Source organism: Corvus kubaryi, unplaced genomic scaffold (assembly GCF_017639235.1).
Source record: "Corvus kubaryi isolate FWS band 111438036 unplaced genomic scaffold, C.kubaryi_AGA036_p1.0 37334, whole genome shotgun sequence".
Classification (NCBI taxonomy): Eukaryota; Metazoa; Chordata; class Aves; order Passeriformes; family Corvidae; genus Corvus; species Corvus kubaryi.
Genome location: NW_024581108.1, coordinates 1,909,637 through 1,934,541, shown reverse-complemented (window position 1 = coordinate 1,934,541; position 24,905 = coordinate 1,909,637). Strand labels below are relative to the sequence as shown.

The window sequence follows — 24,905 nt, the reverse complement described above, 5'->3', positions numbered from 1 at the left end:
TCTTTGTTTTCTATCATGTCGAGGGAATGGGCAAGAAAAATTCTTGTCCAGCCATCTCATATCATTTTTTGCCTGATTCTTAGTGAAACAAGGTTTATGCAACTCCATTATCCATGCATTAGTTCTTCCCTATTAACTCCTGAACACTTTGTTCAGACATTTCACAGAGGGACAGAAATCTCAAAGATAATTAGGTTCTGATCATTGTTCCCTATCTTAAAGACATAGATACAAAAACTACAAGAGAAAGTGAGAAAGGTAAGACCGAAATATGAAATGGTTCCTGTTTCAGAAACAATTAATAGATTAAGTTTTAAAGCAAATCACTGGAGATTCCACAATGTTTGGAGGAAATATTAAAAGTCCTTGCTTTCTTATGCACCTCTCAACACTGCTATTGTCAGTGCTGCTCAAGGCAGGTCCTGGGCTCAATTAACTTCTAATCTGATTCACGATGGCCAGGTGTGCTCCCAAATATTTACCCTCTCTGCCAGAGAAGAAGGCAGGTATTCTGCCTCACAGCAATAGCTTAGGGACTGAAGACCTCAGCTCTGGACAAGGCACAAAGCTCATACAGATGGTACCTTTGCCAGTAAAAGTGTAACATTCCAAAGGAGGGGGAACAGAAGAAGGGAAAGAACCACCTCATGGAAGAAAAACCACAACTTTTAGATTGTCAATATCCTTATAGCACTGTTGGCTGTTTTCGCTTACAGACATCTATGGAAAAAAACCAAAGGACAGGAGTCTGCTGGTACTTTTGACAAAAGAGGTTATGGGCGTCAGCTGTTCTTCATGGGTCACTCTTAGGTAAGAGCTGAGCCACACTGAGGTAACTGCCATTAGGGATGCCACCTTAAAGTACACCAAAAGTCGGTACAAACAAGACTTGAAAAGAAACTGTGTGAGAATCCTGGAAATAAAATTAAGCTTCTAAAGCACTACCCTGAGGACAAAGAAGCAATTCTGATGTTAGAAATCAATTATATGGCAGTTCAAGGAAACTAATTTCAATTCATCCACTCCCAATATTCCAGCTACAGCTAAGGCACATTTGCATGTGGGACTGACACTTCAGGTTCACTGAGTCAACTCCCTTCAGCTTCCTGCAGGACAAGCACACACTAAACATTCATGGAGAACCACTTTTTTTATTCTGCGCTTTACAGGAGGTATCTAAGCATGATTTAAAGGCCTCTGGACACAAAGCCTGTTCTGCATTGCCTCTTCTGCCACTTCACTTCCCAAGAACATAGCCATATAAACATTTTCTGCAGTAGCAAAGCCATAAGCCTATGTAATTTCAGCTGCATCCAGTGCCATTCTTTGTGCGTCAATACCATGGAAATAGTTCAGGCTTAAAAAAAGAAAAACCTTTCCCCAAAGGTGTGTTGTAAGGGAAGACCAGGACGGTCTAATTTAGAGAAGAGTCACTTACCAGAGAAACACTCGAGCAGACAGAGAAACTAGTAAGGGTTTCTTACTTAAATCGTGGGGGAATACTTGGAGTAGGTAGGAGTATCCTCAAGCTACACCCTAACACCAATCACCATCTGTAGCAGCCAAGAAAACAGCCTGTTCCGTTGTAATTCTCATTGCTAAGGACAGATAAGAAAAACATTACTTTCCAAAAGATATTTAGGCAGCAAAGAAGATAACAAGAAATTAGCATCGTGTCCCCTGAAAGAATCTCAAGAGTTGCAAAACAAGAACCTCTGCAGTACTCAAGACACCAAGTTTGGCATCAACCTCAAGAAACAAACTAACTAAAAAAAGTTGTGTTTCTTGTTTGGGTTTGCTTGTTTGTTTAAGAGCAATGCTGAACTTCAGTTTGCCAATGTGAATTAACTGCTTAGGCCACACTATGACAATATATTAAGTCCAGAGGTAGGGGTTTCAGTGCCAGATCAGAAACATCACGGCTTCACAATGTAAAACACGGACAAAGTGTGAACTCCTGCCAGCGTTTTTGCAGATGTTTCTTCAAACAAGAGTGCCAGTGAAGCTGACTCATCCCCCGCCCTCTCATACCACCCCCTCAAGTTGTGACAGCCTCTCCTTGGATGGCAGGAGGCCTGCACATGGTAAACCCAGTTAGGCACTCACACAGGTCAAAAACTGTCTCCAACCAAATTCCTGCCCTGCTCCACCGAACAGCCAGGCCAAGCTGTGTAAGCCCAGCAAAGGAAGCAAGGAGAAGACAGCAACAATCATTTAAGTGGACACCCTACCAAAAGAAACATCTTAAATCAACACTACCAAAAGAAACATCCACAGAAACTGTCTCACTTGGCTGGTTCAAATTTGCTCAGATGTTGACAACTTAACTCTGTAAGGACAAGTCCTGTGCTAAATCAGGAATCATCTGTTCACGCCACACTAACTTCATACTTGGTCAAGTGTCATCTGTCCTCCTACATCTTGCATGAAAGCATAAAGTCCCCAAATCAACCAGAGCACGTCATGTGCAATTTAACAGAAACATTACCATGGGCCACATCTGACACAGATCATGATCTGGCAATGCACAGAACCAGAGCCATGAAAGCCCAGGCACCGTGAAGACTCAACAGCTTGCAAGTAACACACGTGCAAAAGACCAGAGAAGCCCAAATCTTTCCTCCACTTGCACACTCACTTTAAAGCCACCAGCTAACCTCTTTGCTTTGCTTCACTGATCAACATCAAGTAAAAATTATCTCAAACGCTTCTCCTTCCTAAAGGTGGTCCAGCCAAAGAGCTGGAAAAGAAGACCGTGCACATGGTTTCTTCTGGGCTGGGCCAAAGCCTAGAAGTTCGACTAGTACTTTGCAGGTCCTTCCAGACTTGGTTTTACAAGTTAAGAGGGGACAAGGAACCCTTCCAGACCTTCAAAGACACTCTGAAGCGGGGCCTCTTTGTATACTGGATTTACGGTGATGAGCTCCAAAGACCTAGGACCATAATAGCTTACAAGAGCACCTTTCCCAACTGTTCCAGTTATCCAAACCTCATGGGAAACTGAGGCAAAGCAGCTGCAGGGCTTGATCTCTTACCTGCTCGGGGATTTAAAAAAAATAACATGCTTGGAAAGCAACAAGATAGAGTGTAAAAAAAACCTTACTTGGTGCAGAAGTAAGACTGACTTCACAGGTTACCTTTTACCAGCAGATGCCCAGAACTACCAGAAGCCAACCTCCTTTCCAGCAACCCCAAACTGCTCAGGAGTGGTTTATAAATAAAAGTAAAAACAGTAACAGCAACCACCTCATTCTCTTCTCATCCTACTGGGGAGACACTATGCACACTATTTATTTAAAGTCAGGATGCTCAGACATCAAAAGTTGCTTGGAAAACAACTAGATCCATGTGAAAGGAACATCTTTTACATTCACCAAAATCATACTAGTTAAACAAGACAAGTTTTAGGAGTCCTTTTTCCACAATTTCTTATCAAGTGTTTTTTATTCACCATCACTGAAAGGCAAAGCACACAAGACTGACAGACCCTGAGGGCTGTTAAGGAGCAAAACAGGCACTACCAAGGAGTGACTCAGCCACTCCTCAGACTTCCAGCAGTGTCCCCCATCCCAGCCCTCCCAGAAGGCTGCCCTGGCACAGTCTCCCACTCACCAGCCCAGGAACTGTCTAAACTCACTAACAGAGCAGAAGCCTGTCTCTGCTTCTCTGCTGACTTTTCAACGGGCCAGTGACACCAATCTGGCCAAAGAGGCAGCCAAGAAAAAATGAGAAAAGGCAGGAGGTGAGCACCACCCTGCTGAGACAAGGAGGGGGAAGCCAGCTTACCCCCTTTGGCAGAAACAAGCTTAGTCCTTTCATTCCATTGTGCCAGCTGCAAATGGTTTGCAGCTATTACAAATGCAGAGTTGTCACAGCTCTAGCCCCCAAACACACCTAAGCTGGCTGACAACATTCTCCTCCATGCAGCGTTTCCCAATAAAAAGCTAACAAATGCTGAAGCAGTCCGATATGGGGGAGAGGGGAAAGGGAAGGGAAGGAAAGGAAGACTGCAAAACATGCAAGATAAACTTGTGTAACTAGAAACAATGAAAGGAAAAGATGAAGAAACCCACTGCCTAGCTGTTGCTGAGAGGTGATAAGCTAGAAGCTGTCCTAAATTCATTAGGGCAAATGACTGCAGAAGCCTGTAAGTAATTTTAAAGAATAAACTCTCATTTTTATCTTTACAGTTTATTTAATACTTCTCTCCACTAAACCCACTCTCAGCTCAGGTTACCTGCAAAGTTAGAAAACAAAAACCCAGCAAACTCAACCAAAATAAGGATATTGCACAGTAAGCCCTTCTGCCACCCAAAACACGTGCACGCTGACAACAAAGCAAGGGGACAGGAGAAGGTTTACAAGTGATCTTGCAGCTAAATTATCTGAATTTGCTCCAGATTCGGACTCAGCAACATGTTCTAAGCAGGCTTCCTTAAAAGCTCTCAGTTCTTTACCAGGAAAGCTCAAACAATTATTATTGACATTATTGTGATGTCAAGAAGACTGATGCACCATCCCTGTGCTCACAGCTCTGCAGCAGCAGTATGGAAGAGCTGCAGGCTGCCACAAGAGCCTGGATGCCAAGTGGGAGTATGGAATGGGATGGGGGCAGGTCAAACCACAGTCCCCAACCACACATTAATAGCACCCTATAGTAACAGAGAGATGATGCCATATTGCCATTCTTAAAAACTTTGGGGACTACGCTGAAATAAGATGTGTGACTGCAGCAAAGGCAGACACACCACCAGCAGCTATAAAGTAATGAACAACATAAGTAAGTTCTGGAGCTTCAGCCTCCAGCACACTGGAATAAAGCTGCTGTGAACCTTAGGTGCCTACGTCAGGCACTGAGGGTCATCACTTCCCTCACTTTAAAGGTGTTAGATGCAGCAAGTACTTCTGTGCCTGAGTGACTTGTGATCAGATCTCCCAATGCCATTTAAACATACCTTAAATGTACCACAGAGTCAAAAACAGTGATAATTTTGTAGCCAAGCATGCTCTCAAACAAGACGGTAACTCGTAAAAGTCAAAAGCATGTAAAAGATTCCATCTAAAAGCATAAATTGACATATATCTCAGCAGAAGTATTGTCTTCAGTAGTTTTTCCTCCATCCTTCCTATCCTTTCTTTCCCCATCCCCTTGTTCCCTGCCCTCCCACTGAGCCCATTCAGCTGTTCACACAGTCCCACAGTGAACCAGATTGGGTAGCTGATGCAAGATTAAAAATAATCCAGGAAAAAACAAAAAGTGAGGAGGAGGGAGGTGGAAAAAAATTAAGTTCCTCAAATCAGTGCAAGATGGAAATGCAAAAAATCATTGTTTCACTGCATCAAGGGAATGCCATAGGGGCACAAACCCGCAGTGGGGCTCAGTCAATTGCCACCACTAAAGGAATACTTGTCGCACTAGAGTTAAGCTCTCGTGGAGAAGGCGGAGACAGAATAGTCTCTTGATACCAAGACGACCTGTTCTCTTCCAGGCAGCTGACACAGCACTCTCCTGAAAGCAGAGCCTGGCACTAGCTAGAACAATGAACATCTCTCTCCCACATGCATTTTTTCATTAGAGGCCCCAAATTCCAGCTCAGAGGTCCCAAGCTTCTCCGATCTGGTGTTTATCCAACATTCCCATACGGTCTGTGATTGTGCAGGCTGCCAGTCCGCGCTCCATGAAGAGGCAAACCAGCCCACCGTGACTCCTTCCAAGTGAAAGCAGTCCACTTTCTTCATGCCGCCATTTGCTTCATGGCTGTACAGCAGCTGCTAAGAAAATCTTCACTTCTGCTACACTGAAGACAGGCGATTCCAGGATTTCCTTCTGGCCAACGACTAAGATCCCCCATTTCATTTTGGAACTTGATATGCTGGCATTCTTCCCCACACATTTCCAAAGTTTTACATCCCTCCTGAACTGTGCTAGCTTGTTACAGTCCCATTTGTATTGGAAACCAACTCCCTCCCCATCAGAAACCTAGCAGGAGAAACTTGGCAGGATCCAGGAGAACCAGTTGCTCTCTCCAAACAACTGATGCCACCAGTCAACTTATCCACAGAGCCTGACAACCATTCAAGGGGCAGCTCCTAAGCCCCCCAGCATGGTCACTCTGCTACTCAACACAACGGGAAGACTTCGGCCACCACAGTGCAGGCTCCTCAGCTCCTCTACCCAGAAATACATGAAGAGAACAACACACTTCATGTCCTCTTGTTGTCAAGACAGCACTGGCTTCTGAAAACAAAAATTTGTGGTGTTTCATGACCAGGCCTAAAGCAGTGACCATGCTTTTCTGAGTGAACATACACTTCCAGGAGCAGTATTGATCTGTAGTGAGCAAGCTGCCTTTGGCAGCTGTTAGGTCTGGAGTTCATGTGGCGCATCCGGTAGTCACAAGTGTAATAAGAGATTATCTGCTGAGTGTTTGTCTTCCAGTGGGAAGCATATGAAATGACTATGCACAAATCCCATTCCGGATTTAATCCTGCCCTGGAGTTCACACACAACTTCAGTACACAAAACCATTAGTGGGAGATAGCAGCACCAGAGGTCAGAAACAATTCGATAACACACACTCCTGGGCTCAGGCTGAACAGAGCTCTCACACAGAAACAGCTGCATCCATCCATATGTTGATCTTGGTAATACATCAAATCAGGACTTCATCCATATGGACCATAACAGAACACTGTAACCTTGGCTATCAGCCAGCTGCCTTGCCCTCTGCCTAGAAAGGCCACGGAGCAAATCCAGGACACCATTTCCAAGAGCAGGAAGGACAAAAAGGTAACTGAGACCAGCCAAAATGGATATTCCAAAGGCAAATCATGCCTGACCAACATGACTCCCCCATCTGGGACAAAGAGACTGGCTCTGTGGCTGAGGGGAGAGCAGGGGGTGTCAGATACCTTGACTTTGTGTCAAAGGCCATGTTAAGTCTCCCACAGCATCCTTCAAACCAAAATACTCAGAAAACTGGGCAATAAAGGTAGGAGGAAAACTGTAACATCAGGTTCAAAGGATCACAATCAGCAGTTACAACCTTCACCGGGCTGCTAGTTACTAATGGCATCCCTCAAGGGTCAGCCAGTCCTGCTTAGAAGCAGGGATACGGTGAGGGATAATAGGAAAAGGGACCCCAGCTGGAACAAGAGAAAATCCATCCAAGCACACAGAAACAAGTATTTTCTATAAGCATGGTCAAATACTGGACGGGGCCCAAAGTAAGAGTGGCATCACCATTCTTAGAGCCTGGGATGAACACAGCCCCAAGCACTCTGATCTACCAGGACATTTTCTAGCAGTAGGTCAATCTAGAGACCTCCAGAGATATCTTCCCACCTTCTCTGGGATGCATAGATATAGCCATACAAAATGCTAAGAGATGACACTCACCACAAGACTTGGCCATTCAGTGCTGAACAAAAATTTCCAGGAAACAACTCCCTTCACAAGGCACACCCGGGTGAATTTCCTGAACTCATCTTGCCTATCATCCTACTCTCAGCATCTCCAAACAAACATAATGCTACACGCGCACTATCAGCTTGGGGCAATCCAAAACAAAAAAACGGGACAGTCAAGAGTTACCTCCTATACCTCTACGAAACCAGGTGCAACCAGAAAAAAAGTACAAATGTGACAAAAGAAGTGGTGTTTTTCCGGGTAAAAAGTAATGGTAGGCCAGAACAGCAGAAAGAACAGAAAGTAGTTGTTGATGGAGAGCAGCCAGACAGGATGGCTTGGCCACCTTCGCTATATTTTTTCTCTTGTTTACTTTACTTCGGTTTTGCATAAACTCCACAAGAAACAGGACATTTTGAACAGGAGGGAACTCCACAAAAACATCTTCCTGTACAGCCTATAGTCCTGGGGAGAAGGAAGCTCCACAGAACAGCTTTTATGAAGGAAAATGGCCGAGCACAAATTCATGCCAGACCACCCTCAGTTTATATTCCATAAAACACAGTCCCAAACCCCGTTGCCTCTCCTTTCTCTTCACGTGAGCCAAAACAAAGGACAATCAGACAGGAGCGCAACCCTGAATAGAAGACTAATGGGAAAGCATACAACGAAACAGCAAGAGTGGAAGGGGAGGCCAAGATCTGCAGGACGTGCCTCACATCAGCCCCCTGGTCTACCAGCAGCCTCTGCCCATCTTTGTGCTCTTTATCTCAGCAACTCCTCCTGGGTCCCCACCCCGACAACCCCGCATGACCCCCCATCCGAGCAGCCTCTCTCTCCACGCCGGGCCCCAGCCCGGGGCCTAGCCCCACGGCTGCTCTGTTCCAGCCCCGCTCACCCATCCCACCCTGCCCCAGTCCCGGATCTGCTCCAGCCCCCGAGCCCCCGCCACCCCGAACCTCACATGCCTCGTCTCCCTACACCCTCGTACCCCGTACGGCCCCACGCGGCTGTTCCCCCTCACCTCAGCCATCCCGCTGCGCCCACCACCCCGGCTCACCCAGCCCCGGGCACAGCGCCCCGGCTCGCCCCGCGCCGGGCCCCGCAGCCCTTCACGCCGTGTAACCGCACGCCAGGCCTCCCCTCCCGCGGGCAGCCCCCCAGGCCCTTGCCCCACGCCCGCGGCCCCCTCTCGGGCGGCCCCGCCCACCTCCCGCCCCGCCCCGGGCCTGCCCCGCCGGGCCCCGCGCTCCGGCCGCACGCGGGAGGCAGCGCGGGGCGGGTGGGTGGCGGGGCCGGGGCCGCTCTTACCTCCGACCCGGTACATGTTGGCGGCCATGCCCGCGACCGGGCCGGGTGCGGGGCGCGGGCCGCTCCCGCCGCCTCCGCCTCCAGGTGCCGGATCCGCTGGAAAATGGAGGCTGGAGCAGGCGGCGGGGGAGGGGAGCGGGGGAATTAAAGGGGCCGCGCCGGCGGACGGGGAGGGAGCGAGGCGGAGGGCGGGGCGGCGGCCCGGCGCAGGGGGCCCGGCAGCGGCGGCGGCGGCGGCGGCGGGAGCGGGAGGGAAGGAGGGGAGCGAGCCAGAGCCGCCCGCCCGCGGCGTGTGAGGGCGGCGCTCCGGCCTGCGAGGGGAGGGACGGGATGGGAGCGAGCTGGGCTGGGGGTGGCACGGCCTCCTCACACACACAGAGGGAGGGAGTGTACGTACACGGAAACACACACACAGGCTGCCTGTACACACAGAGTCTGTACACAAACACAGAGAGCACCTCTGCTCACACACACAGAGTACACACACACACACAGCCGCTCCTTGCACACACACGCAGCCTCCCCTCACACACAGGCCGCCTGCCCTCACACACAGGCGCACACAGACTGCCTGTACACACCACAGTGGCACACACACTGACCGCCTGTACACACACACAACACCCCTATCCTCACGCAACCCTCCTCACCCAGATCTCCGGTCCCCACACTGGCTCAGCTCCCCTCATGCACCGGCCCTGACCTGGCATGGGCAGCCCTACACACACGAACACCAGACTGTCCTCAGGTACAGCCTCACACACACACACACACACAAACGTGGTGCTGTGCTCACACATATGTGCCTGTACACATAGCCCTTCTCCTGCACGTGCACCTGTATTCACACACAGCCTCCATCATGTACAGGTACCACCTGTGGTTTTGGACAGCCCTCACGCTGCCTTGCCCTCACACACACACACAGAGTCTTCCTCGCACACACCCGAGTGCCACAGGCCATCCACACCCTGGGCAGGAACAGCAGGTCCCTGCACAGACACAGCCCTCCTTGTGCACACCCACAGCCTGCTCACACCTGCTCCCCATGTACATCCCTCCAGCCCTACACACTCCCCCCTCCTGCACTGTCTCACTTGGGTCCCCTCTGCACTCATGTCCCCCAGTGCCGTACTGGGGCTTTCCCCCCTCCTCGGGTGTCAGCCTGAGAGGTGAAATGATGGGTTTAGCTTTCCCTTGCTCACTGACCTGCTGGTGTCACTCGTCCTGGGCATGCCAGGGCTGTGCCACACAGGTACATCCCTTCTTCAGCCCAGCACAGTTCCTGTCCAGGTGTCTCCTCAGCAGCCCTGCAGTGGTTACACAACTGTTGAACAGTTGTCAGCTCCAGATCACTCTACAAAACTTGCACGTTACCACTGCCACTTCCTCTCCTACAGGAACTGACAGGCTGATGCCAAAAAACACACCAAGAAACCACCATTCTGTGGTATGTAACACCTTTACAGCAAGTCCCCCAGCAAGCGCTGACAAAGTACAGCAGTTGAAGGTGACAGGCCATCCCCCCGAGGACTTCTCCATGTGTGTGGCCAAGGCTGGATGGTGAACCTCAATGAAAAGCTGACACCTCTGATGGTCAGCAGAAGCAGACCTGGAGCACTGCTGGCAGGGCAGGATGACTACACTTGCTCCTTGGCTCCAGCACAGAGCTGGAGAGTCACCTGCTGTTGCCCAAGCCAGGTGACACCCCAGAACCTCTCCACACAATCACACAGGTCAGGATAGCCAAAAAATACCTGTCATGAAACTCTTTGCTGGAGTAAGTAGTTAACAGTGCAAACAGTCATACCCTTTACCAGGGCTGCTGCCTGCAGTCTCAACAGTGCTTCTCATAAAGTCCTGAAACACCTACATAAGACCACCCAAAACATTGACATCTGACAAAATACATATATTTTTCAGAAAGAACAGGGCTCTTGTTACAATTTGCTTTGTGTGTTAGGAAAAACACCCTGTAACACCAAATCTCTAAGAGTCCTCAGATCCCAGGAGGGCACAGAGCTCCGCTTTTATGTTTCCAGTGTGTGTGAGGAAAACACTTCTAGGGGTGAAAATCGGTCAGCCAAAAAAGGTCAGTGCGCTGGGGAGCACCACCGTGATATTTCCTCCTTCCCGAGCCATCCAGGGAAGTGCGTGCCGGCACAGGCGCCGGGCACACCGCGGGACACGAGGGCTGGCTCTCCCCAGGCTGCTGCTGCAACCGTTCTGCCGAGCTGAAAATAATCCAGTAGGACACAGAAAAATTATCCAGAACAAATATTTACAAATCCCATCCCAGCGCCCTTGGTAGTTGCACATGAAGAAGCAGACGGTCACACAGCGATGACTGCTTTTTCCAGACGCTAAACCGTGTTTTAAACGATAGCAACAAAAACGTGTCGGAACTTCCCTGCTGTTCCTCTTCCAGGTTAAGCAACCGCTGTGGTCAGGGCCAGGGCGTTGTGCAGTGGGAGGGAGGTGAGCTGGAGCTGGCGGACACAGCCTGGGAAGTAGGAAGCTCTTGCAATGCCCCATCTCCCACCACCAAACCCCATTCCCATGGGTGCCACCGACTCCCACCATGCAAACCTAGACCTCCCAGAAGGCTTTTGGTGCATCTTGGCAGGGCATCACTTGGCGTTTGACACCTCTCCCATGGCAGTGAGGGTGCACATGATCTGAGAAAGGCCCAGACATGCAAAAGAAAGATGCCAGTGCTTTGAGAGCCTAGTCCTAGGTTGCCTGGCAGAAATTGGTCTGTCCCAGTGGATGAGGGAAGCTCTCTGGGCCCATTGCATGCAACCTGGTACACCCCAGCCCCAAGTCATTCTTTCTCCTCTCTTCCAGGCAACAGGACAGTGTGCCAAGGGCACTCCCTGCTGATGTGGGGCTGGTCCTCTACTTCCCCCACCAGCACATGAGCCTCCCCACCACCCCAGTCCCCTGCACTCACTCCCTCATTCATGTGCTGAGACAAGTTCCTCCATGGGCTCTAAAAGGCGATGCTCAGAATGTGCCTCTTTCATACAGCCAGGCCATCAGTGCAAGTTTACAGCTGAACCTGTACAGACAATACACAGCCAAAACACAGCCTTCACATGTTTGTCTCCCCCAGCTCTCCCATGGTGCACCCCCATTTCACCACCGGCCAGATCCTCTCCATGGCTTTTGGTGCTGTTTCTGCACTCTGGGGTACTGAGTTTGCCCTCTCCTGAGCTACCCCCCTTCCTCCTGCCTGGAATGATCCAGTGCCTGCTCTGTGCCACCATGTGTGGGTCTTGTGTCCCCTCTTCCAGAAAGGGCTTGGGCCATAAATGCATCTGCACCTGGACAAACCATGCAGAGGATCTTTGCTCCACCAGCAAAGATCCACGACCACCCCTCCACCCCTCACCCTTGGGTCAGGAGAGCACAAGGATGCAGGCTGATCCAGCACAGCATTCCCATTTCTGCCTCCAGCATCCTGTATCCTAGGATTCTCAACATTTCTTCTTCACCTTCCTGCTTCAAACCAACTGCTTAGCTCTCCTCTTTCCTTCATCTCTCCACCTTTCTGACTCCCCAGCACCAAGCCCAGGTGCTTGGAATCTCACACATCCCTGTCGCTGTACCATGGTCCTCCCAGGAGCACACACAGCTTCAGGCTACTACAGCCTCAATCTTCCCCCCGAGAGGCCCCCCTTGGTACCCCAACACTACCGTGTCCATCCAACGCAGCCCCCAGATCAGAAACAGGCACCAGCCTTGTCCCTTCTTGCTGTGCAGAGGTGAGGACTGAGTGCTGGAGAGGGCTGTCAGATCCAGGAGTGCTGCAGGAGGTGAGCAGGTCCTTCTGGGAAAGGATGCAGCTGAAAGAACAGCAGGGCTGCAAAAACTACAGGAGGACTGGATGCTGGGAAGGACGTACCAATCCACCAGCTCTGTCCTGGAAGTGGCAGCTGGATAAATAACACAAGAGAACCCCCAGAGCAGAAAGCCATGCTGCTGTTTCCTGCTGGAGACAACTGCCCCAGTCATGCCAGAGCAGCGCCTGCTGAGAGACGACTCAGGGAACAGGTGTGTGCTTTTATGTCCAGTTTTATTAGTGTTGCATTAGTACCATAAAATAGTTGACGAGGTCGAGCACGTTGCAGTTTGTTCCAAAAAAAAGGCTATTTACATTTAATCTGTCTTCATAAAAAACAACCCTAGAACCCAAACAATACAACAATGAAACAGATGGACAACTCGGGAATCTACAAAGTGGTAACATCCCCTCACACGCTGCAGTCCGGACAAGCCTGGTGACACGCAGCCCCAGAATTCAGGCGCCTACCCACGGCTGGGGCACGTCCGCAGCCGGGCAGGCAATGCTCTGGCCACTGTCCAGCCAAGACTCCAACCAGCAGCTGACTGGATGTGACCCCAGAACAGTGCTCTTCCTTAAGGAAACCAGCGACCTGCTGCTTTGCAAGTTGGCACGTCCCCTTCTGCCCCAGTCTGTCCCAAAGCACCAGAGTGATCCTTCTGCAGGAGCCGGCCCTGCCAGGAACATCTCCCATGAGAACACCACTGAAGAGGCTCCAGGAAACCTCCACGAGATGCTGCTGCTCATTTCTGGCCTTCTCCTGCCAGGTTAAGCCCAGAGGGAGTGTCACACTAAAATGCCACTACTCGAATATCTGCCGAGACCAAGACCCCCCCTCAGATGAAGGGGACAGAGACACTGCATCCAACCTAACTTCAAGAAAGCTCCAGGTCCACAAGCCCTTTACAGCTGCATGGCAGGACTGTCCTAATCCCAGTTTCCCAATCCCTCAGCACACCAAGCAACAGGAAAAGACCACTGGTTCTGCTGCCTCTTGCCATGATTTTCCTCTCAGCCTTGGAGATTCCAGGTGCAACATCCTCTGCCCTGACTCTCCAGTGCTCCCGCCAGCACACGCTGCTGGTAAGAAACACAACCGGGCCTTTATTGCAACCACAGGTTAAGCACAGGGCAGTGTGGTCCCTGGCTGAGTTTGATGATGGAAAGCAAACAGGCACACCTCCTCAGCCCCAGAAACCTCCCAGCCACCTACCCCCACCCTCTCTGCAGGATAAAGCCACAAGCTTTATCTAGCGTTCTAATTAAAGCAGTAAAACATAGCCAAAGAGACCATGGTTGTCCCCAAACGCATGTGTAATTAAGGAGGACTCTGCAGTTACCGCTGTGATGTAAACGGTGACAATTGAACTGGATGGGAACCGCAGCACTGAGCTAAAACAGCCACACGAGGTGTCCCCGACGTCAGCAGTGCCACAGGAGAGCTAGCCCTGATTGAGCTCTGGCAGGGCTGAAGCCCAGCCTTCGTCTCCAGGAAACTCAAGCCAGAGGACCAGGAAGCACTCAAGGTGCAACACAATGCCACAAAACCCTTCCATCTTTCATCTGCTCTCCAGAGCTGCTAAACTAGGTCAGCGTCGTGCGGCTCAGCACGGAGCCAGCCCGCTCCCCAGAGCTCACCTCCGAGCCAGGCGGGGGCCCTGCCCAACAGCAGCTGGAAAAGAAACCAGCTGCTCTGAGAAGCCACAGCCAGAGGGGCAGGAGACTGGCTGTGGGGAGCTGGGGTGAGCTCTGGGACACAGAGAAAGGGACACACCAGGGGACACCACCTTCAAAGCACCTCCTGGCCGGAGATCCACTCAGGTGCTGCCCACCCCAGCCCCTGCCTTTGCTGTGAGACCACGCAGCTCCAAAGCAAGCCCAACTTTCGGCTGAGTTTCGTCATTTGAGATGTACCTTCCCCGCCCAAATTCTCCAGAGCTGAACACAGAGCAGTGCTGTCTCTGCTCTAAACCATCCTTCTGCACTCACTGACGTGGCCACAATCACCCCACCCCAGAGGCTGGCACAGCTCTGCAGGCATGGGCCCACTGCTGCCCCAGAAGCTTTTCCTGGTCCCACAGTGAGGATCCCTCAGGTCCATAGAGCTCACTCCCACCTTCCCAGTTGGGAAGGTAGGAGGCCTGAGATCAGTCACTCACTCATGTCACCAGGTCTAAAGCCCCTTCCCAAAACAGTCTGAGCCACGTGCTTTGACACTCATTTTTTTAGAGACAGAAACCTGTTTCTACTCCAGACAGGGAAAGAAACAGCTGCACAAAGTGGCTCCACAGGAGAAACAACAGAGGCACAACAACCTGATCAGAGCTGTGCCACCAAATTTGCATGCCAGCCCTTGCCTCCAGGGCCAGGAAACACCACAGCCACCCCCTGGGCACACAGCTGCCCACAGGCAGGCCCAGCCTGCTACTGCTGGACTCCCTCTGGGATAACAAGGCTGAGAAGCCGGGATGTTTTCTTGCACAGAAGACGCATTTCAGAGCAACAACAGCTTTCCACAGGGGAGAAATCAAGCCCTCAGGTGTACCGAGAGTTTCCTGATGAATTTGCTTGTATAAAGTTAGAACAAAACACAAACCAACATGAAATGCAACGAGCAGAAGTGTTTCTCTCACACATACACACACACACACAGAGTACAGCAGGGCAACACACATTTGATAGGCAGGACTCTGGAAACCCTGTCCTAGCTACCAGGTTTATTCTTTACAGTAGGTTGAAATACAAAGAGGAGCACAGTGATGGTTCTCCCCTGACCCCCCAGTAAACAAAGTTATTGCAGTCGGTCAGTCCACCCCACCTCTGCAGCAGCACCACCAAGAGCTGCCCAGGCTGCACATGGCTCCCAGTGCTGGAACCCAGCCCAATCACCCTTGTCACACCAGCGTGAGACTCAAGGAAGAAATCACACACTGACTAATCTCCTTTACAAAGCTTTTTTTTTTTTTGATGCAACAGCCTTGATAAAGATGTAATGTGCTTATACACCCTCTCCCACGCTGCTGCTGCTAGGCAACGCTATACAGTCCCAGAGCATCAGCTCAGGTCACCCAAAAACACCAACGGAGGGACACGACAACACCCCAACTACAGCCCAGCTTCTGCCACAGCCAGGAGCCAGCACAGGGCAGGCAGGAAGGAACAGAGTATTGCAGCTAGACAGTGTGTCCTGCCCAGCAGCATGCCACCAGGCCTGGGACAGTGTCCTCCTCCCCCGCATGGTTTGAAGGGAATACCCAGTCCCTGGCCAAGCAAGCTGCCCTTGTGCTAGGAAAGGGTTTCATGACATCAGTTGGTGAAGCAGCCCGAGCTGCAACAGGCACTAGATCCACCTCAGAACCTCTCTGCTAGCAGAGCACACCACCACTACCTGCCCAACAGAACCCGGGTGGTCCCTATGCAGAGTGGGACCTGCCATGCAGTGCAAAGCGGGTTCCCCAAGCCTTTAAAAACCCAAGGGTAAGGGATCAGGTAAAAAAAAAGAAAATAAAGTTCAAAAGCATCACTGCCTTCAGAAAGTCCCTTCTGGAAATGCTCATAGAGCCTGGCCTGTCCATAAGGGGGGGGACCCGAAAGGGCCCATCAGAAATTTCAGTCCCTTACTCTGAAATGCCAGAGATGTCTGTTCTTCCACATGGCAACAACACTCTGCTCCCCATGTCCCACCCACCACCTGACAGAGCAGCCCATGCCACCTCAGGTGTACAGTGTGACAGATGGGCAGGAAGGCAGCTGGACATGCAGAGAGCCTGGCTGGCTCCCAGTCCAGCCCCTACAGTGATGCATCACTCCACAGACAACGGCTCATCTTCCTGGGTTTGTGTTTTCTTTTTGGCAAATTAATTTTTTTCCTGTTATTTTTTGTTTTTATTTTTATCTTTTTTTTTAGAAAGCATTAAAAAAATCTGCAGCTGTTAAAAAAAATCCTTTCCCTTCCAAGGCTGGACGAGGTTTTATTGACAGGTAAATAATCAGTGTGAGCATGTAAATAGCAGCGACCCCACTGACGTGGTGCCCCTCAGCAGCACAGCCAGCTGGGGAACACAGAGACTGGCTCGGTTTGGTCATTGTCAAAGACCTGGGACACGGGAGTTTCCTTACACTTAGTGTTTCCCTAATTCCTGTTCCTGCCCAGCCCTCCTCAGGCATCCCTTCAGCATGAACACCTGCCTGTCCCTGTGGCAGGCTCCGTGCTCCGAGGGGGATCTCCTCTCCAGATCTTCCTAACTCTGCAAGTGGCTTGTTTTCCAAACCAGACAGTTGAACTCCCTCCAGACTCACTGATCTCTCATCCTTTGGCAGCAGGAAGAAAGACTGGCCATCCTTTTTTCCTAGAAATACAGAGGGAGGGGGCCAAACGCACTGTAACGCACACAATCTTCTGCAAAATCCGCTCGAGCTGATCCACGGCTCCCCCAGCCCACTCACACCAATGAGGTCTCAGGTTAATAAGCAGTGCAGCTACTCAGCTATCTGCTTGTAAGTGGTAGGTGTTCTTGGGCAGGTTGCCTGCTCCTGCCAACTCCCCCACGACTTCATGTTGTCAGCACATCTATATTTAAGACTGGTTTGTTTTTTGTTGGGTTTTTTTTGCCTTTGTTTAAAGGGGTTTCCTTCCTTTGTAGTAAACTTAAGAGTTAATAGAAAAAAGTAATTCAAAAGTAATCCAAGCACATCTGTAATTAATTCTGCAGGAGAGGGCAGAGCGACGCGAGTCAGAGTTGGCACGCAGTTCCTGGCTCCTGGTGTGCAGTCCCCGGGACGGGCAGAAGGTCCCTGCACCGAGCACAGCTAGAAGTTAGATTTGGAGTGTCCAAATATGCAGATGGGAAAGTGCTTGACATGAGAGGACCACTGTGCTGCCAGCTGAAAGAACTTGACGTCGTTCCACTCCACCCCATCGATCAGGACTGCAGGGGAGGGTAAAAAGAGAGGAGAGTTAGAAAACACCGAGGGAGAGCAGCCAACCTGAGGCAGCTTTGCCAGAAGTCTCCCTGCAGAGGGAGGCCTGGCCACACTCAGCTGCTCTGCCCCACCCAGCTGCACACACCGGGGAAAAAGGCTTGGGAGCACACCAGCTTTATGGAGAACAGCTCAGATTGCTGTTCCAGCATCGCTCACTGATGACACCAGAGCTCCCCACACTGCTGATTTCAGCTTCACCTGATCCGACTTCTCAGGTTTCCTAAGCACACTTCATTTTTGGTTTTGGGCAAATGCACTCTTACAGAGATGGACATCAGTCTCTCCTCGCTGGCACTCTAACCAGGACATCCATGTCTCCTAAAGAGGTGACACATGTTCTGTGAGCACCCCTCATGCTTGCCAGTCTCACAGGGACCGGGCCAGGATTAAGGAGATGACCCAAGCAAGATCCCTCTGCTGGGGATTATTAACTGAATAGGCTACAAGCTCCACTGACAGACGCTTCAGGTCTGTCTACAAGATGCATATATGGCTCCTGCTGTGGCATGAGCATGTGCCAGTGTCCTGCCCAGAGAACAGCCACAATGTCACCACCCACCACCAATCACCACTTGCACCAGCTGTGCAAGAGAAACAGAAAATGACAGAGAGGGGAATGGAGCCCTGTCCAACCCTTGTCCTCATCCAGAGCACTGAGTCAGAGCTAGCTAAAGATTTTCCTATACCCCAGGCCTATTAAAGCATTCCCCCATGCTGGACACACCAAAGCCCATTCCCCAGGAATATCCCCATCATGCTGGCTCCAGGGCACAGGGCAGGACACCAGGTCAGACCTTTGCCTGGAGGACAATCACAGCATGTGAGCCTTGCCCCAGCACCCAAAGGGATGCAAGCACTGCACTTACCACGCAGCATGTTCTGCTGATGTTTTGCTGTGCAAATCAACCTGCTGATTCCTTCAATACACTGGCTCTTTGACTCAACTTCCTTGTCCTTTGTTTTCTTGGGCAAAAACATCACTGGAAGAAAATCAAACCAGCACACAGTGAATCTATGCCACTCACAGGAGCTGCACTGACACTTGTTTGAGTTTTTGCATTTAAACATTCATGCCAGAAAGCTCTTACTTCTAAGATCCCCCCTTTTTGGCAAGAGTCTGTCAGTGCTGAGCACCATCACTGATGCACATGAGCATCTTAGCCCTAAGTGTCTCTATGTGAAGCATTCCCAGCTCATAATCCTGACCCCAAAGGGCACCTTCAGGTAACTCCTGCTCTGTTGGGACACCATGCAGGAAAAACATCTGTATCTGCAGCGCCAGGTCTGCAGCACTGACTGTGGCCCAACACAGCCTGGGCTGCACAGACACCTGGAGAGCAGGAGGGACTACAAAATGGGGGCAGCCAGTGGATAGGGAAGGCATAAGGAGAATTAAAAAAGGGTCCAGTACCCCAAGAACTGTCCAAATGCATAAGCAAAGATGTACAAGCTGGTTCCACAAAAGCTGGTGGTGTTGAACACCTCCGCTGCAGGCTGGGCCACCCCCAGGGAAGAACATTTGGAGTGTCTCAGGACTGCTTCTCCCAATGACACGACACTTACAGAGGGTGTCACCAGGGGTGGCAGCTCCAGTACCAGCAGGGCCACAGCTGTGCTGGCCTGGGAGTGACTTGGCTGCAGGGTTATGCACCCGTGTCCTGCAGTCCAGGAGGCTCTGTCAGCCTTCTCTGAGAGTCCACCAGGAGTGACTCTCAGGCCGACAGGCAGAGGATGCTGTGAAGGACAACTACTGGCAGCTAATATGTAAGTGCAGAACTGCCTTGCTGCTTCCTTGAAAATACTTTGCTTCAGAGCTGTTCTCAATTTCTAAAATGTTTCACATTACCAAGGCCAGAAGCAAATATAAAATCACTGACAATGTTTAAAATGTCATTTTTTTTTAGTTTGTTTAGAGAAGATAAAGCCACGAGTTTAAGAGCAGGAGAGTATTTAACTTCTACTTGCTTTTGACCTGCGCAGCATTCTGTACAAAAGCATAAGAATTATAAAATCATGGAATTGCTGAGGTTGGAAAAGATCTCCGAATCGAACTGCTAATCTAACACTGCCAACTGCACCACTAAACCATGTCCCCAACTGCCACATCTACCTCCAAGCATGTAGTGATGGTGGCTTCACTACTGCCCTGGCAGCCTGTTTTAGGGCTTCACAACACTTCTTGTGAAGAAATTTTTCCTAATAGCTGATCTAAATCTCCCCTGGCAAACCTTGAGGCTACTTCCTCATGTCCTGTCCCTCATTACCTGGGAGAAGAGACTGACTCCCACCTTGCTAAAACCTCCTTTCAGGCAGTGGTAGAGAGTGATAAGGTCACCCTGAGCCTCCTTTTCTCTGGGCTAAACACCCTCAGCTGCTCTTCCCAGGACTTTGCTCCAGGTTCTGCATCACTCCACTGGCTCTAGTGTGGGGATGGGTGCAGGAGGAGAGCAGGAGGTCCTAGACTCCAATTAAGGGGGTACTCCTGTTTTCTGATCTCACAGGGATCTGTGATACTTGCTGGGCTATTTTTTTTCCCCTTACATGCCTTTTATTATTCTCTGTGGATCTTTTGAGCTAAAGGCGCATAGGATGGGGATATCATCCCAGAAAGTACAGCTATCCCCAGTTTCCAGCACACCGCTAGAAAGGAGGGGCCCATTTACCCTCACTGGTGGTTGGGGCACAAACTGCCTCTTATCTAATCCAACATCCCAAAACAGCACCAGCAGGCTCCCAAGGAGCACAGGGAAGCTGTCCAGAGCATGGCCTTCTGCATGTGCTTGCTCTGTCCCCACCTTTGTTCCTTTGTGCTATACCATCGTAGCTGTTCAGCCATCAGGATGAACACATCCCCTTTCTACCTCACAGAGAGGAACCACCCTTTCAAACCCTATCACTTTATGCAGTCACTTCTCATCAACTGATTAGAATTTTGGGGATAAAAATAGGACCAAGGGGCTATAATCCAGCACTGACAAGTCAGGAAGCTCTGGAGCAGCAGGACAGGGACAGAAGTACACCTTACCTTTTTTGTTCTTTTCTTTTGTCACGACAGTCATAGACATGGTTGGTGTGGTGGCAATCTCACCACTGGCAGGCAGCCTGCTGACCTGGAGGGACCGGAAAGTGCATTTCAGTGTGTTTTTGGTAGTGGAAGGGTCCTTCTTCTCCGGGTCTCTCTTTCTGTCCACAGGTGGAGCTGCAATCCAGTAATCCACCTGCAGGCCCATCAACTCAGCACCGAGGCCCTGGCTGGAAAACAAGAGAAGGAGGTAATTTCTGCACACTTCTCAGCAGAGTTTTGTCAGAGTGGCTGCTATTCCTGGTCAGAGGATAAACAGCTGGCTCTTTGGGAAATCAGGAAGTGACATTTCATAGCGAGACTCAGCAATTACAGAAGCCCAAGAAGTCACCCCTTAGAGATGCAGCCTGAGTCCCCTTGCACAGTGGCATCAGCTTGGCAGCACAGAACCTCAGTGAGCCAAGACAAGCTGACCTGCAGCACAGTCATGAGGCAAGCAGTGGGAAAGGGAGCACACAAGCACTTCCCTTAGATGGTGCTGAGTTCCGTGACACAGCAGCAAAGGCAGCTCCTGAGGTGGTCCAGATTACTTCATCTTTGAGTGGGGAAAAGAGGCCGTAAGCACCTTGCTGCTGCCTCCTGAGCACTGATGAGTGACTCTGTCCAGGCACAGCCCTGCCAAAACCAACTCTCAACTGAGGTGAACAAAGACTTGGCAGGTCCTTGAACATCAGGCACTCAGTTCCCAAGCTCCCTGACTTGCTTCCATCTCCTGTGTTCATGAGCTCTTCCTGCCACCAGCTGCTTCCCTTCCAGCTCAGATGCTCCACCCGGTCAAAGAGGACCTCTGCTCACCCCAGCTCCCTGTAACAGAGTTGGCATAAGGCAATTGCCTCCCCCCAAGCCTTGCCACTTGCTGGGGAATTCCACTGTTGGAAGAATGTTCTGCCAGCCCTATGATGTTTGCTAAACAACAGCAGATTTCAGGATATGATCTGTTGTTGAAAACTCCTGTGCATCATGTGGTAGCAGCCGTGCATCACCAAAACATGCTGCCAGCCTTTCTTGAGCCAGAAAGGTAAGATGAGCAGCTTGGGAAATTCCAGCCCCTTCCTGCCCCTGCCTCTCACTGCTAACCCTGAGGGGAGCAGGGGTTCATCATTCAGCAGACCTACAAGTGACAGCCTATACTTCTTCCTACACAGTGACATCAGTGTTGAATAATACACAAGTACCAGACAAAAACCTAAATTTATCTACCAGTCTGTGTCCCCAATTTGAGAAATGGCAGTTGTTAAGGAAGATAAATCTGTGATCCTGAATGAAATATGCATCCCTCTGCACCACCTGTCTAGTAAGAAACTCAAGGTAAAGCAAGGACGTCCCATCATTACAGTCCTCTCAGCAAATCCTTTCATTTTCTTTGCCATTTATTCAGCTAAAAGTCAGACTGCAAAGCAGAGTTCATCTTTGATGACCAAAACCAGGTTTTTGGTTCTCAGGGCAATATTCAGAAGTGAGATTCTTTAAGGATGATGCTTTGGAGATGCTGCTTTGAGTTTTAAGGCTCCTTTGCATCACATTTCTCAACTCAGTCATAAAGACAATGCATCCTAATGTTCACTAGGGCCAGGCAAGATTTTATGTTCCATTCCAGTCAAACACGTGGCTTAATCATTCAGTTTGTGTCACCCTCCACCCCCTGTGCTGTCACTTACAGATCAGGGAAGATGGAACAATGTTGAACCTACACTTCCTCATTTCTTGATGATTTTACCACATAATATGAAACCAAAAAGTACCAGATTCCTAGAGCTGGGGTGTCAGCTTCAGATTTATCACATCGATGGCTCTCAACTTTTAATACCCTACACTCTTGGGGGCACCAGTTCCCAAACCACTTCCACCTTTGGAAAGCCCATACACAAAGCTCACACACAAGAATGTGTGTGACATCTGTGGCTGCACAGCCTCCAGCTCTCTGCACTGCCAGCCAGCTGCTGCTGCAACAGCCTGGGCCACACAGGGCTCTCCTGCCATCAAACCACAGGGACACAACAGGAGGGGCCTGGGAAGCCGGGCCCCTGGCACAGGTGAACACGAACATTTAGTCACTAACAAGTCACTAACATCGCCCAGTGCTGGGCACCTAAACTGGGACTTTCACATCTCCACTTCCTCTTGGTAAAAGGGAACTCTTAAGCCAGTTTAAGAAGTCAGAGGTTAAAGGTCCCTGCAGGACACTGTGGAGTGGGCACAAAAGGTCCCCATTCTGTCTCCAACAGGAACAGTAGGGGATGCTACTTAAGGAGAGTACATAAGCCCAGCCTCAGAGCATGCCCTTGGACTTCCCAGCCTGACAATCACAGGATTAGGGATGCTAGAGGGGACATCCCTGAAGCATCCTTTAATATCCATTAATGGATCTGCTGTCCATGAATTTGTCTGACCCCTCTTTGATCTGCTGATGCTGCTGCCACAGAAGCAGCAGAGGAAGACATGGTCCCTCCCTTCCTTTCTCCCTTTTAACTGACCTCTTGCAGTGTCACTGTGTGTGCCCAGGTCTTGTGCCACAGACTTCAGAGAATCCCAGAATTGTTAGGATTGGAAGAGACCTCTGGAGATGATCCAGTCCAACCCCCCTGCCAAGGCAGGGTCACCCGGAGCAGGTGACACAAGAACGCATCCAGGTGGGTTTGGAATGTCTCCAGAGAGGGAGACTCCACACCCTCCCTGGGCACTTGTTCCAGCGCTCTGCCACCCTCAACAAACACAAAACCCCCTGACTTTGCAAAACTTGAGTGGCTTATCTCTTACCTCTCCACTCCTAAACTCCAGAATCCAAATGCTTCTGGTCTCCCCTTCTCATCAGAGTGCTGCTACGTTCCCTTAAAAGTTACGGGAAGCTGACAAAATCAAGGGGAACTTCGCCAAATGCTTCTGAGTACCAAAACTGCACACAAAGTGTTAGACAGCTACACCAACGTTTTGTGCAGCAACAAAATGAAGAGGCCTGGCCAGGGCAAGTCTTACTGGCAGCTTTCTAAGGGTTTCCTCCCTTCAACCCTAAAAATTTCAGCTAAACCAGGGCTTAATATTACCTCTAGGTGCAGTCTCCTTGCTGTTCAGATGTGCTTTCAGGCACACATGTGAATGGGAACTGCAGTTCCACCATGCCACCTTACAACTGCCAGCATTACCCTCACAGAGAAAGTCACCAGCTCCTTCAAAAGTCACTCTGACTCATTTGGCCATTAAAAACATAAGAATCATGAGGGATTAGTCTGGCACCCACGTGTATTAAGTCAGTAATTTTTTTGAATACATATAGTCCCAAGAGAATCCTGCCCTTGAGACATGCAGCCTTCCTACTAAGTGTAAAATCCAATCCCCCCTGCCCTCCCCAGCTCCTTGTCGGCCTTAGCAAGGACACAGTCACTCCAGAGGCAAAAGAGGTGAAGGGGGAAGGTGACAACTCCAAATGTTTGCTAGGGATGAAGAGAGAACTATGGGTTTTTCTCTGGAGGAGTTCTCTGCCATGTGTATGCCAGATAAGCCAGCCAAGGGAGCTGTAAGGAGACAAAACATGGTTTACCTTGGGGACGAGAAGCTGCCTGTAACAGACGGTGAGGAAGGGGGCGTGGGGGAGGCTTCTTTCACAGCAGGAGACACAGAAGGCGGGGTGGAAGAAAGGACAACGGAGCTTGAGGGAGCTGCGTCATCAGAGTCACCTTAAAGAAAGGAAGTCATACTGTTTGTCTGGGTTTGTCTCACGGCACAGAACACTGGGATGAAGCTCAATCTCCTTGTCCCTACTCCTCCTGCACAGGTTTTGCTCAGGTTCAATCCAGAGGTCAGCTGGCCCATCAGTTCTGACTGTCTCCATGCTTCTGAAGGGCTTTATGTGTCTGGGTAAGAGGCAGGCACAGACATTCACACTCCTCTGGGTTCCTCATTTGGCATCTGCTCTCTAGGGGTTTGCTCCCAGCTGATTTTGAGCCTCCTGCACAGCCACAGCCCAGCCCATTGATCTCCTACAGGGAATCTCCCCGTGCAACCACTGCAGGGCAGCATCACTCTTGGAATCCAGTACCTGTGGGCTGATCACAGGGATCTCCCCATTCAATCTGCCTCCACCCTCCAAAATCAAGGTTTCATCCCCTTCACGTTGGCCCTTCAGGATGGTGGGAGCAGTGTGGCAGCAAGGAGTGACCCACAGAAGGGCTGCCTCCATGCACAAACCTATGTGTGACCCAGGCCACAAGAATCTGGGTATGACAGTGAAACAATACAAGAAACAGTCCCAACACAAGGAAAACAATATTCCTGTGCGT

At 50.4% G+C, this 24,905-nt stretch overlaps 2 protein-coding genes across 9 annotated transcripts in view; both read right to left on the bottom strand.

The window, feature by feature from the left end:
• MTA1 (metastasis associated 1) overlaps nucleotides 1-8,886 on the bottom strand; it is a 79,189-nt gene extending 70,303 nt beyond the window's left edge. Inside the window, exon 1 of the mRNA XM_042029834.1 lies at nucleotides 8,720-8,886. Within this exon, the coding sequence (XP_041885768.1) occupies nucleotides 8,720-8,747 (28 nt within the window). The 5' untranslated portion in view covers nucleotides 8,748-8,886. The remainder of the gene's footprint in view (nucleotides 1-8,719) is intronic.
• A 3,892-nt stretch (nucleotides 8,887-12,778) lies between these two features.
• PACS2 (phosphofurin acidic cluster sorting protein 2) overlaps nucleotides 12,779-24,905 on the bottom strand; it is a 78,006-nt gene continuing 65,879 nt past the window's right edge. For all 8 annotated transcript variants that reach the window (XM_042029823.1, XM_042029827.1, XM_042029824.1 and 5 more), the window contains 4 exons: nucleotides 24,167-24,302; nucleotides 20,575-20,801; nucleotides 18,416-18,529; nucleotides 12,779-17,494 (listed from right to left, as the gene is read on the bottom strand). In XM_042029823.1, the coding sequence (XP_041885757.1) occupies nucleotides 17,376-17,494; nucleotides 18,416-18,529; nucleotides 20,575-20,801; nucleotides 24,167-24,302 (596 nt within the window). In that variant the 3' untranslated portion in view covers nucleotides 12,779-17,375. The remainder of the gene's footprint in view (nucleotides 17,495-18,415; nucleotides 18,530-20,574; nucleotides 20,802-24,166; nucleotides 24,303-24,905) is intronic.